The sequence below is a fragment of the Rosa rugosa genome, chromosome 4 (genome assembly GCF_958449725.1).
Source record: "Rosa rugosa chromosome 4, drRosRugo1.1, whole genome shotgun sequence".
Lineage (NCBI taxonomy): Eukaryota > Viridiplantae > Streptophyta > Magnoliopsida > Rosales > Rosaceae > Rosa > Rosa rugosa.
The window spans coordinates 47,359,897-47,372,612 of NC_084823.1; the positions used below are offsets into that span (position 1 = coordinate 47,359,897).

The 12,716-nt window shown below is 38.8% G+C and overlaps 3 protein-coding genes across 3 annotated transcripts; 2 read left to right on the top strand and 1 right to left on the bottom strand.

The window, feature by feature from the left end:
* The first annotated feature begins 373 nt into the window (after nucleotides 1-373).
* On the top strand, nucleotides 374-4,173 carry LOC133742652 (uncharacterized). Its single transcript, XM_062170338.1, has 7 exons — nucleotides 374-624; nucleotides 1,006-1,075; nucleotides 1,184-1,242; nucleotides 1,342-1,431; nucleotides 1,522-1,658; nucleotides 3,341-3,392; nucleotides 3,701-4,173. The coding sequence occupies exons 2-7, from the start codon at nucleotides 1,006-1,008 to the stop codon at nucleotides 3,908-3,910; spliced, it is 618 nt and encodes a 205-aa protein (XP_062026322.1). The 5' UTR covers nucleotides 374-624; the 3' UTR covers nucleotides 3,911-4,173.
* Nucleotides 4,174-4,460: 287 nt separating this feature from the next.
* LOC133742651 (cytochrome b561 and DOMON domain-containing protein At3g61750-like) lies at nucleotides 4,461-6,588 on the bottom strand. Its single transcript, XM_062170337.1, has 4 exons — nucleotides 6,106-6,588; nucleotides 5,371-5,776; nucleotides 4,866-5,152; nucleotides 4,461-4,777 (listed from the first exon to the last, which is right to left on the bottom strand). Exons 1-4 carry the CDS (start codon nucleotides 6,334-6,336, stop codon nucleotides 4,496-4,498), a joined length of 1,206 nt encoding a protein of 401 aa, XP_062026321.1. The 5' UTR covers nucleotides 6,337-6,588; the 3' UTR covers nucleotides 4,461-4,495.
* A 527-nt stretch (nucleotides 6,589-7,115) lies between these two features.
* Nucleotides 7,116-11,607, top strand: LOC133706437 (uncharacterized). Its single transcript, XM_062131967.1, has 12 exons — nucleotides 7,116-7,635; nucleotides 7,897-8,051; nucleotides 8,258-8,335; nucleotides 8,433-8,512; nucleotides 8,742-8,826; nucleotides 8,967-9,386; nucleotides 9,712-9,819; nucleotides 10,158-10,225; nucleotides 10,368-10,455; nucleotides 10,549-10,620; nucleotides 10,699-10,752; nucleotides 11,111-11,607. The coding sequence occupies exons 1-12, from the start codon at nucleotides 7,233-7,235 to the stop codon at nucleotides 11,174-11,176; spliced, it is 1,677 nt and encodes a 558-aa protein (XP_061987951.1). The 5' UTR covers nucleotides 7,116-7,232; the 3' UTR covers nucleotides 11,177-11,607.
* Nucleotides 11,608-12,716: the final 1,109 nt, after the last annotated feature.

Consider the following 12,716-nt stretch of genomic DNA (forward strand, 5'->3'; position numbering starts at 1 on the left):
TGAGTGGGACACACTTTCATTCCAATTTCTTTTTATTGTATATTAATAAACGCAAGAGTTATAATCGATTCCCTTACTTCAATAAACGTATCATAAATGTAGAGGTACTATATACTTTGTTAAAAACGTAAATTTACCATCAATATTTCTATAAGTCGGAAATCCTTCTCTTTTAGGATTTTCTTTTCCGTTGTATTTAATTTGTACAAGATTATAAAAAATAAAAAAAAATCCCAGATCAAAGGACTTGTGTTCATTAGGTGGTGACATCAGGTGACAGCGCAAAACCACTATTCTACTCGCGACTACAGAGAATGAATATACCCCTCGACACGTCAGCGTGCGCCTTATTATAGGGTGGTTCCAGCTTAAGCCTACCCTCAAAACCCTTTCTGATATTTTCTCCCATTGGATTCCCAATTCAGGTCCGCCGAGCTTCGCAGCTCAGCTCTTTCCCCCCACTATAAATACAAGTAAGTCTTCCCTCACCGGTCTTCGCTTCTTTTACCCCAAAATCTACACCTCTCTGCGTTTCTCCTCCGAAGCCCTAAGCCCTAATTTCAATCAGTCTCCGTTCGATTTGCGATTCCTGATTCGCTCGTCGTGTTTCTGCTCTCTAATTCGGTAAGTTCCTCTCCTTAATCTTCCTCTGAACTTGCATGAACTCTAGGTTTTGAGCTGAAGTTCTTCTTGGCTATAATTTGCGTTTGCTTTGTGGGAAATTGAGGGAGAACGATTGATTGTGTTGTATGTTGCTTTGGTTTTAGTTGAGAACTTGGAAGTCAGCTGCGATTTTTGTAATTTTAGGGTTTATGAAAACCAATAATCGATCTGAGATTTAATTCCTGCTTTTTTCTTTTCGTTTTGTTACTTTCTCAGCAAACAATGGTTTTTTTTGACCAAAGAATCAATTTTTTTGATGTATGCCGGGCTTCCTTCGTTGTTAAGTTTTTCTTTTTTCCTGTCGATTTGTATGTGGAGACTTAACGTTTATGTTTCCATCAGATGGCGGCCGGTAAACCCCTCACAACTGAGGCCATTGCTCTTACAGAGAAGAAGATGGACATGGCATTAGGTATTGTTTTAGTCATTGTCTTCTTTTTGTGTTGTGGATGATTTGTTTATGTTGTTTTCTTTTCTGTTTATGATAAACTGATAAGTGTGGTAATTTTTGTCAATGTAGATGACATTATTAAAATGGCCAAAGTTGCTCCCAAGGGTAAGAAGCAACGGAGGGTTTCGGTAAGTTTCTTTTTCTCTTTATTGATTTTTTACAGAAACAAATCTTCTGCACTGAATTGCTAGTGGAGTGAATTCTAAAGAGAATTTCTTTCAATGCAGAACAAAAGTCAGACTTTTCTTAAGGGTACTGCTCAAGATAAACCAACAAAGCTACGTTGCTTTATGGACACAAGATCATCCCTTAGACAGGTTTGGGACTGACTTTTGAAAGTTAATTTTCTCATGTTGTTTACTTTTTATGCACATTGTCACTAATGTTATTCACCATATGGTAACCAGGGGGTTCTGGCTCAGAGAAGGTCAAACTTCCAGGGGAACCAATTCCCGATTGCAACTGAGGCTGCACGGAAGGCAGCAGTTGTTCCTCTTCGCAATAGAGCTTTTAATCGTAACAGGGTGCCTAACTGGAAACCAAGGTATTCTTTTATAAAATTCTATTCCTTCAAAGTTGGGGATGCGATTGTTTTCAATTCTTAAGGTGGTGGTTGTCTCCCTAATTGTAGTATCTGATTCTGAATTCACTACAGGTAAATATCGGTGCTTCTCTATTAGTGATGACCTTCTGCCATGTGCTTCAGATAAAATATTTCACCTCCCATAATGGTGGAACTCCTGCATATGATTTGTTTATGCGGCAAGCAGCCAATTTGGGGGTGTACTAAAGTGTTGATTGTTTCTGTAGATGCCATCCACAATAGAATATCTGCATTAGCATTTCATGTTTGTGATCTGCAAAGTATACCATATGTTGAGTGGTGCATATATATTATCATTATGGATATTCTTACTGGGAACTGGAGTTGTGAGTTGAGTCTACTGTTCAGTAATGGAGTTACAAGATTTGGACATGGAACAGTTTTTGAAGGAGTAGAGAAAAGGGAACTCGGATTGAATTCTTGAAGTATGTAGATGTAGCGCCAACATTTACTTGAAGTAATCACTGTGCGTTCTAAATGGCTCAACGATAGGATTATCTTGCCCAGAAGCCAAATGGGTGTTACCATCATTACCTTAATCTGTTTGGAAGCTGACATGTGTTTGGTTTTGAAGTCAAGTGTGAAGATGTCACTGTTGAACAATGTGTTGGTTTTTCTGCAAGCTGTTATATCACTAGTCATTGGTTGCTTCCATTTTGCTTTAGTCTTTGTCTTCGGTTGTTGGTCTTGCAAATAAGTATTGCCATTTCATGATTTGGGAGGAAATATCAGACGGTTCTTTTCCTTTGTTATGAGACGTAGGGTTTTCAGGAGGCATCTGACTGAAGTTTTCACTCTTTGATTTACACTGAATGATACTTCACACTCCTCTGTGTTCCCTGGTTTTCTTTCATCTACTTTAAGGTGCACTGACTGGAATTAAAATGGGTAGCTGAACCAAGCATCAGCTCCTGATTACAAAAGAACAAACTAAAGAACAGTCCTTTTGTTCAGGTTTTTGTGTATTATAATCTTTTTCACATTGGATAACAACGGGGATGAATGTTCAGGTGGGGTGAATATTCAGTTGATGAATGTGTAGTTTGAGTAGGGCAGAGCTTTCTGCCCCTGTTGTGCTTTTAAAATTTTATTGTGGGTGGCAGCTGGGTTGGTCGTGTGGTATTTTTGTGGTTGGTGAACCATAACCTGTCTCTGGTCTTCCTTCACTATGTGTCCCCTTTTGAGCTGGAATTATTAGTCATTGGGGAAGACATTTGTCCATTCAATTGAATAGGGAGTGAGTGCCCTGTTGTGAATCATCTCTTCTGCTGCAACATGTCTGATCTTGAGGGTTTTGTGAAGCATTTGCTGGTAGTTTGAATTCAGATCATGGTCTGTTGAGGGAGCTTTTACACAATAAATGGGAGCTACACTGCTGATAGATCATCATTTTTCCGTTGACAGTTTTGTCCTCAATTGGTTTGTCATGTTAATTGGATAGTGTATGTGATATAATGATGGTGAGGCACTTTAAACTTCAATCCAGGCGTATGCATATCTCCGCATGGTTCGCTTGCAATTTCTTGGTTTTGGTGCTGGCATCATATCTGATTCCTAACTTAAATGTATTTGAAAATAAGTTATAGCCAATCATCAACCATATTTTGCTATTTCTGGTGCAGGGCTGGTGCTCCTAATCAGAGAAGGGCTGGAAATGTTGGCTTTGGTACCAAGGTATTCATTTTGATCTCCTTTATCTTATTCATGTCAAGATACTTTGGTATTGGGGGGGTTTGAGAGGCTTAGTGGTAACGATTGCTTTTCCTTGGTCAATGCGGCTTTTACTAGTATGTGTATTGGGTCATCAGAATCATAATGCAGAGAAGCCATGATTTGAAGTATAAACACAATCTTCTTTTTTCACTGGAGTTCCATTCATCTATGCGCTTAGTTGATGTACATTGTTTGTTAAATCTAGCAATATCTCTTCATGAGCTGTTGTGTGATGTCTGTTCCTCATGAAGTTTGCATTTGGTATGCAGCTTCCCCCACAGCAGCAGCCGCAGCAGCGTCAGCAGCAGCAAGAGAATGTAGTTGCTAATCAGAGGCCTCAAACACTTGATTTGCTGTTTGCAAACATGAAGGAGCAAAGGATGAGGGCCCAACCACCACGCCAGAACAATGCCGTACCACAACGTAATAGGGGCCAGCCAAGGCTTCCTTGGGGAAGAGGCGGGCGATTTGGCAACTAATTCAGACACAGTTAATGGACTTGCTAGAAGACAATTGCCTGAACTGATACTACGCCTAGATGCAGCAAGAGACTACTACGCAGCTGGAAAGTAATCATAGGCAAAATATAATGGCCTGTTCTACTCGTCTGTCGGCCATTATTTTCTATCTTTTGCAACATTTGGTATCCATTTTGTTTCCTTCACCAACTCTGTATATAGTAGTCTCTTCTTTTTGGACTACTGATTCCCTTTTTCAAAGTATAAAGTTGAATTTTAATATCCTTCTTGTGTCCGGTTGATTTTCATTATGCTATTGTTTCTTGTCATTGGTGTACAATGGAGGAGCTATGTAGTTTAACACTAGGGCATCTGCATCTGCTTTGTTCTTACTTTTCTCGAAGGTTTTGGGATTTAGGATTTAAAGAAAGATTTCAGACTAGGCTTTTAGTATGTCGGGCTCGCTAGTTGCTTTCTTTTTCTGGTTTTGTTGTTCAGACCTGATTCTTTTTCACCATTTGCGGTTAATTGTGCAGAATATAAAGATGTTAGGAAAAAGATCTATGAGCGATTGTTTCTAACCAATTCACATTCACCCTAATCAGGTTAATCAACTTGAAAAACAGGAGTCTTGGTCAAATTGGTAGTTGCTTCTCTTTTCCTCTTCATCAGCAGCCGTATTTCTAAGAGGAGTGCAGCCACAACAAAGAAAACAAGAACACATAAATATGTAATCTTTAACTTTTCACCTCCATTTCCACAATAGAGTCCAATGAGAATGTTGACGGGTCCGAGCAAGATTGTAATTCTCCCCACCCAATAATGAGCCAGATTCCAGTAGTGCCGAACATTGGAACTACTCGACGGCCTCATGACGAATTGGCACACCTAAGAGGAAAGAAACTCATCAGTTTTGGAAGTAAATAAAACCTTACATGAATAACAGAGCAAGGGTGGTAAGAATAAGAGGTCAAACCTCAAGAACACTAAGAGAAAGCACGGTGTAGCCGATGGCTCTGTGGTATAAAAAGTCGGCATCTATACGATCGTATAATGACTTCCCAACAGCCACAGCAGCAAGGCCAACAAAGAATCCCACAAACTGAACTGATGAATGAAGATAGTACCACAAAGGTTCAAGATCCCTAAGGTACCTGGCCAATGCTACTCCTAATGGAATGAATATGCCCCATCCAACTATAGCCAGAATTCCATGGTTCAGCTTCACTTTGCTGATGTCTACATAACCAAGAGTGAAAGTACCTGCATGGTGGTTGACATCATATGTTAAAAGTAATCACGCTGAGCGCTCGAAATATCACGGACAATCCCAAATGCTTGTGTTACCATGAAATGAGCTAACCAACAATATATATCAAGTTAACACACTTCCTCAGGTGCAGTATATATAACCCCATCCCAGTGTGTATCTGGCAAACCAACAAACAAGTAGGGAGCTGGGAGTAGAGGCCTCCACTAACCTTTAGAGAAATCAACTGTCATGGAGGTATTAAAGGCGTGCTTTGGTAGGATGTTGTTGTCACCAGGCTTTCCTATTCCAGCAGCAAATATAAAAGGTTGACGAGTAATACCGTTTGCAAATTGAAGTTGAAATGCCAGGTAAATGGTTGTGTCTTGAAGAAGCATTGTAGGAGCAGCTTTACCGAATTCCAGATCACCTTTATCTGGAATGAATTGATCACTCGACGGACCCTGCAAAAAGTACTGCTTTATAACGCTGGAGTTGCTGTCTTTGCCTCGCAGCCATCCCACCACAGCACTCGCACCCTCCATTTTCCCATCTCGCGATACTCCAACTCCAATCCAGTTCATTTCATACATACCCGATAGTACTATTGTAACAACATCATGTTCATCTTTCCGGAGCTGCATATGTCATTCAATTACACAACAAGTTAACTAAATAAGCGGGTCCATATTTTTAAATCCTAAAGCTAATAACATGTTCAAAAATTAATAGATCACATTCATTGTATATGAAGCTAACATTCTCCTAAGGACAACTGCGTTCTAAATGTAAAAAGAGACATCAAGTTCTCATGTCGGTTTTGAAAACTTAAATTGAATTTAAAAAGAATCACGGTATGAAATTGGGGAATCAATCTATATATAGGTCGCATTGCATGCTATGATACATTACCAGACTGCTTGACAGGATATTGAAGGACATTTCTAGATAAGATAATCTGACTTACAGCGATACTGTAGCCGTGCCAATCAAGCGATGAACAGATGAATTTCCGGATATCATTATAGGGTTCGTGAAGAGGAGTTGAACCTGTAGCACAAAAATGAAGCACCGCGACAGTTGTATTGTTCATATCCGCTGCATTCACCATTTGGTTCTTCTTTGGCTCTAATAACAGTATCATCATCCTTATGAATACATAGAACATGGCTATGAAGTACTTGGAATAATTACCCATGATCACCACATAGATGATTATGATCAAAATAAATCTATAATCGGTGAGGTTGTCTTTTGTACATATTTACACCCAGAAAATAAGAATCCTAGCTAGGGTTTGAATTCTAACATGGACGATTCTTCGCCAAAAAGTTGGAGATGGTTCAATGTACAGTGCATAATGCTTCCCGCCATTTTTTTTTTCTCCCAAGAGATGAAATTAAACAATGTCCATTGAATTTCCTCTACTTTTATGACCGCTAAGTGTGAAAATCAATTATGACCAGGTCAAGGTTTCTGCATCCTTACTTCGTTTTTAGTAGTCCTCCCAATAATGAACAAATTTCTAACTACAATCTAGGATGATGGAAGAGCGAAAATTCTTCAGTGCACTTGATGTATTGATCTCCATAACCATTGGTATTATCCTAAGATTAATTTTGTGACATGTTACTTACTTTGGCTGTAATTAGTAATTTTTAATATTAATTGTTTATTTCTTCTTAAGGTCAAAAATCATGAATAAAAAATTATTGTTACTATTTTTCAAAGTCAAAAATTATAAAATTTATTTAAAAAGATTTTCATTCTAGTTCGTCAATTGGAACATGTAGTAAAAATTTAAAATTATGCTCTACGAATACCAGAAGAGTGAAATCATGGTGTAGGAGAATTATGTCCACTATATCTGTATTTATTTATTATTATTTCAATACTGTTATTTATTTTTAAATAATGAATTCCAGAGCCACTAACTTCCATACCTGTGTCACTTGTCCCAACTCCTACTAACCACCTCTCATTCCTCATCTTCATCACCACAACACATATACACAGATACCACCACCATTACGTAATTACGTTAAACCATTACAAGCTACAAAGCTTTCTTGGTCCAATCCCATTTCAAAGATCATGACTTTATACCTCAGCTCCCCACCATGGCTCTCTCGTCCATCTCCACCCCTCCCCTCTTATAACAACACCAACGCCTTGTTCTTCAGACTAAGCTTCACTTCTGTCAACTTCCCGAAGCTCATTACAACAAAGGCGTCGTCTTTGGGCGAGAGTGAAAGTGCTAATGGGATTGCAGAGGACTCTGTTTCTGAGCTTTTGGACGAGGACTTGTTAAGTATAGTTTCGGGTGCTGAAGATGCCCAAGAAGCACTCAAGATATTTGATGAAACGGCAGAGAGAAAAAATGGAGGTGTAGTGAGTGTTTCTGATTGTTGTGCTATTATCTCTGCTGCCCTGAAAAGGAACAACCCTGAATTGGCTCTCTCTGTTTTTTACGAAATGCGGGCCAGTTTTGATCAAGGTAGTTGTTTGCTTTGGCTCTTGATATGCTTAAGTCATAAAGATTAGGTCTTTCCTAGTAAGTTCTTACTTAATATCATTCCTAAATAATCTAGGAGACCTGAATTAGCATTTGAAGATCGAACCCGTTTGGGGTCATTAGATTAAATATGTGTTCTGTTGGAATTTTAGTGGTGAATTTCATTTTCTAATATCATCTCTTGTGTTTAGTGAATTACTATCTTGAGGTGTTGGAAATTGTTGATCTCTTGTTTTGGGGCAGGTGTTGATGACAATGGCCGGAGGTGGAAGTGGTCCAGACCAGATGTGAGTGTCTACACATCATTAATTCTGGGTCTGGCTGCATCATTGAGAGTTTCTGATGCCCTTAAGATGATCAACAGTATATGCCGAGTCGGAGTGTCTCCAGCTGAGGAGGTAAAACTAGTTCTTATTGTTTTCCGGCATTCAACTCTACCACCAACTCTTGAACTTGTTGTCTGTAGGAAAGTGTACAATCTTCTTTTTATTTGTTCAATTTGTCTTGGTCACTTCTGATCAAATTAAGAAAAGTTTCTTGGCACATGGGAAAATCATGTAGCTGAGTTTAAGTCTTTGGTGTGGCTTTCATGGACGTTTTGCAGGTTCCATTTGGAAAAGTTGTCAGGTGTCCAAGCTGTATGATAGCTGTTGCTGTTGCACAACCGCAACATGGTATTCAGGTACTCATGTCGAGAACCTCTGAACTTATTTTTCAAGGAATGTCTAAGATTGGCTTCTTTGTTCAAAGGTGTTACTCATACCACAAATGTCATGCAGATAGCATCCTGTGCAAAGTGTTCCTACCAATATGAACTTGTTTCTGGCAACATAGAGAGTATTGCGTCAGAAGAAATCGGGTTGGATTACTTATCTGCTTTTGTTTCGTGCATCTGGTTGAATCTGTAGTGGCTACTGTATTTTTTAACACAACGAGAGCATTTGCAGTAACCATACTTGCAATCTGAGCATAATTACAATGTTATCTGTAATTATGTCAATTCAATATCAATCACACAATCTAATTATGTGTGGTGTTGATCCTGGGATATTGACTTTTTCTAAGGATCTCCTCCTGCCGAAACGCAGCATGGATATTCCAGCTTGGAAAAGGGCACTAAGATTCCTGCAGATATTGAAGCAAAAGATTCCTGCTGCTGTTCACTCCATTGTGGTATTATATGATACCTTTGGAATGTTCAACTACCTGTAAAGATTTCTTTTTTCGAATGTATTCTTGTGATAGTAAAACCCATCAATTCACACTTACTGCATCCTTTGGTAATCATTGTTTCTTTTGCACTCATTTTTCAGGTACAAACCCCTTCAGGTATGGCTCGTACACATAGGTTTGCCACTGAAACAGTTGATCTCCCAGCACAGGAAGGAGAAAGGGTAACCATTGCTCTTGCAGCTCCATTAAGTGTATATAGAGAGGTAGGTCCCTTAAAATTTAGTCCAAAGGCCCCTAATTTTTACCCTAGTGAGCCTATCTGCTTGACAAACCATGAGGATGGCCGCGAGTCACAACTATTAAGAGCCCCTACAAAAGATGGTAGCACATTGCTTACTAGCCCCTCCATACTTTTTCCAATTGTTGCTGTTTTGGCCACCGGCAATGCTGCCTCTGGAGTTATAGACCCCAGCCTCCCTCAATTCCTTTCAGTCGCTGCAGTAACATCTCTTGCTGTTGGAGTTACTCTCAAAACGTTGGTTTTGCCCCAATTGAATCGTGTAAGCAGTAATCTAGATTTATTTATTTATTTAACAGCTGGTTTTATTGAATACAAAGCCCATACAGAGAAAATATAAATAAATAAACAAATAAAAGGAAATGAACATCATGTTATTGAGATTTCAGGTCCTTTATGACTTTAATTTGGTTTGTTCAACCTCTTCACAAGTAGTCGCTTGTAGTTCTGCCACTATAAACAGAATCAAACAGTTGAATGGTTTGTGTAGATTTGTTTACTCAATCTAAGACAGCTTATAATGTTTATGTATGTTCGATTTAATAAATTTCTTGATATGTTGTCTATACACTGGATTGTTTTCTCAGCTTCCTCAGAGAGTAGTGGATACAGTTGCGATCAAACAGCAGCTATTATCTCAATATGACAAGCTCCAATCTCGTATAAAGGGCCTCAAAGAAGCTGCTGAAAAAGAGGTAAGCTCCCATGCTAGTTGGGACTGTTATTTAGTAATCATTTCAAGTGAATCATTTATTTGAAGTTTTTTTGTGTAATGTCAGTTAGTTAGTTCGAGTGGGTAGACTTTATGATCAGAAAAACCCACCTAGTTTCTGGAAATCTGATCAAGTACAAGTTTCTGAAGAAATCTTCTAAAAGAGTACTTTGAGAGGCTGCAGTGACAGAAACAATGTCTTTTTTTTTTGTCAACAAAACAATGTCATTCAAAAAAAAAATTTGTGGCCCCAGTCCCATTTGAAGTCATGCATCAGTTAACAGAATGGCTTGAATTTTTCAGTAAATATTTCTTTTGTAGGTCTGGATGTTGGCTCGGATGTGCCAGCTTGAGAACAAAATTTATGCTGTAGGAGAGCCTTCTTACCGGTGAACCCTTTAACATCTTTCTTTCTTAGTTTATAGAATTTTCACTTGAGATTAATATAGCAAGTAGCAACAAGCCCGTGAGCACAGTAGGTCTCTGTGTTTGATTCTCACTGGTCTGATACTATCTGTTGGTTATATACAGTGCTCGGAGAAGTAAAGTCAAAAGGGTTCGAGAAGGCTTGGAAAATTCTCTCAGCGGAAGAATTGAGCTGATTGACAGCTATGCGAGGGTATGGTTTTGTCCTTATGCACAAATGAACCTCTCCCCTCCCTCCACTCCACAATGCCATCAATTAATACAGTTTTATTGTCCAATATATCAGATTTCTTCGATGATCGAAATTGAGGTAGAACTGGACTCTGATGTTCTTGCTGCTGAACAAGCAAGCAATGTGGTAAGCTCAAGTTAGTTACATTGTTCTTCCCCCTTGATATGCCTTCACACAAGCTAAGCAGATGATATATATTTGCAGGAAAATATTGCAGAACAAATACAACAAACAATGGAACTAGAAAATCTTGAAGAGGTATCTCTCTTGACTTGGAACCCTTCATTGTTTTTCAACTTGAACACAAAATGACAGCTTTTAAAGTCATCTAGAAATGTAAGAGAAAGAATATAGTGGTCCTCTAGCCTGTGTCAGATACCTCTCCTTTTATCCTCCATCATAGTTCTGAAAGTGAAAGTACTCATTTAGAAGTAAGTGAGTTACATTGTTGGATCAACATTATTAGATGCCTCTCTTTTATAGGATATATTGGACGCTGACTTCTAGAGGGAGGTCTTGAGTCTCTCTTTTACATCACTAGATTCATTTTCTTTTTTCTCCAAGATAATCTGCTTTCAGTTAATGTATTTGTTTTTATCATTTTTTTTCTCTACAGAGATGGAGAATACAAGTTGAAGCAAATGATGAGGCAGAAAGACTTCTTAGTTCTGAACAGGTTTAGGATCTTTATCAGTGGTATATCATACATTTCCAAAATATTCTTTGGCTCGAATGTTTGATCAATCAAAGGGCATGCACTAACTGTCTTACATTCTACTAAACAACGCCAAAAGATATAGGATGATCAATGAGCCCGGCCTTATATGTTGAACGGAATCGATAGTTGGCATGACTGTGCATAGGTGCTGCTTGTTCATGTTCTGATGAAGAATGTCTTGGAGAGTTGGAGTCCCTTCAGAGCTCGACTTGTATAGGCCTTTTAAAACTGACAATGGTCATAGAAAAATTTCTTATTAATCACCACATTTGTAAGTGTATCAAGCTCTTATTGTTTCAGAGAAAGATTGTGGATATTGATTTAGATATTCCTACCATGTAACTATGACCGGCTTAATTTCGTTGGAAAAAGTGGTATTACAATTTTTTGTTTTAGTTTCTCTTTATTGAAGACTTCAAGTAAATAACAAACATAGGAAAAATACAAAGCGATTGGGTTGCTTGGTTGTATAATTTCAAAGAGATTTTTTTTCTCAATTTTGTGTGCTATAGGACTCGTTACACAATTGGCATCGGGTATCGGCGCAAGGGACTATGCAATGTCCATGATATAGATATAAGCAAGGCATACGAGTAATGAGTTGATCAACACCAAAATATGACTTGGCGAGATAGAAGATGTCGATTGGAAGCTAAGTCGGAAGGAACTAACTTCTATATTTGACAGATGACCATCACAATCAATAATATTTATATTGAAAAGGGGAAGTAGCAATAATAATTGGAGTAGCTAATAACCGAAATCTTATTTTTAGTTTTGAGTACTCTATAACTGCAGGGCACTATGCATGACACAATGATACGATAAATAGGCAGATAATCCTAACTTCGCTTCCATAATCTGCAAAGTAGCATAACAATTACTATACCTGTTACTACACCGCCGGCATATATCATAAGCAGCGGAGGAGTCCTCCGCCTGCTTGAGCCTGAGCCCTCGGATATTGAAGGGTTTGCACCTTGGCCTGAGCCTGAGCCCTCGAATATTGAAGGGCTTGCACTTTGGCCTTCGGATATTAAAGGTTGGCACTCTAGGACATAGGGCATTGAATATCGACAGACTGGACAGAAGTGACTAATCTTCAGCCAACTGACAATGCAATCTCCATGATAAATATGTGAGCAAGGCAGTTGAGTAATCATCTGTTGGTGATCAAAGCCCTCCAAGCAAATAACACATGAAGGCGTCCGTGTAAAAGTAGCTTCATCCAAACTATCACGTCTCACTTTCTCCAAACCCTGAATTGCTGATTTAGTTGCAGGAAAAAGTCCGCCGCTGTCCACAAAGGTCACGTCCCCAAAAGCAACCACAATAGGCAGCTTGGGGACTGCCACGTCAACAGCCTTAAATATTTCTTCAATAATAGCAGGCTGCTCGTGTTCAGGGACACCCATGTTGGAAAGATACCTAACCATCAACGCTGTATACGCATCCTTTCGAGATAATAGCTTCACATCATCGAGAGGGACTAACATTCGTCTTT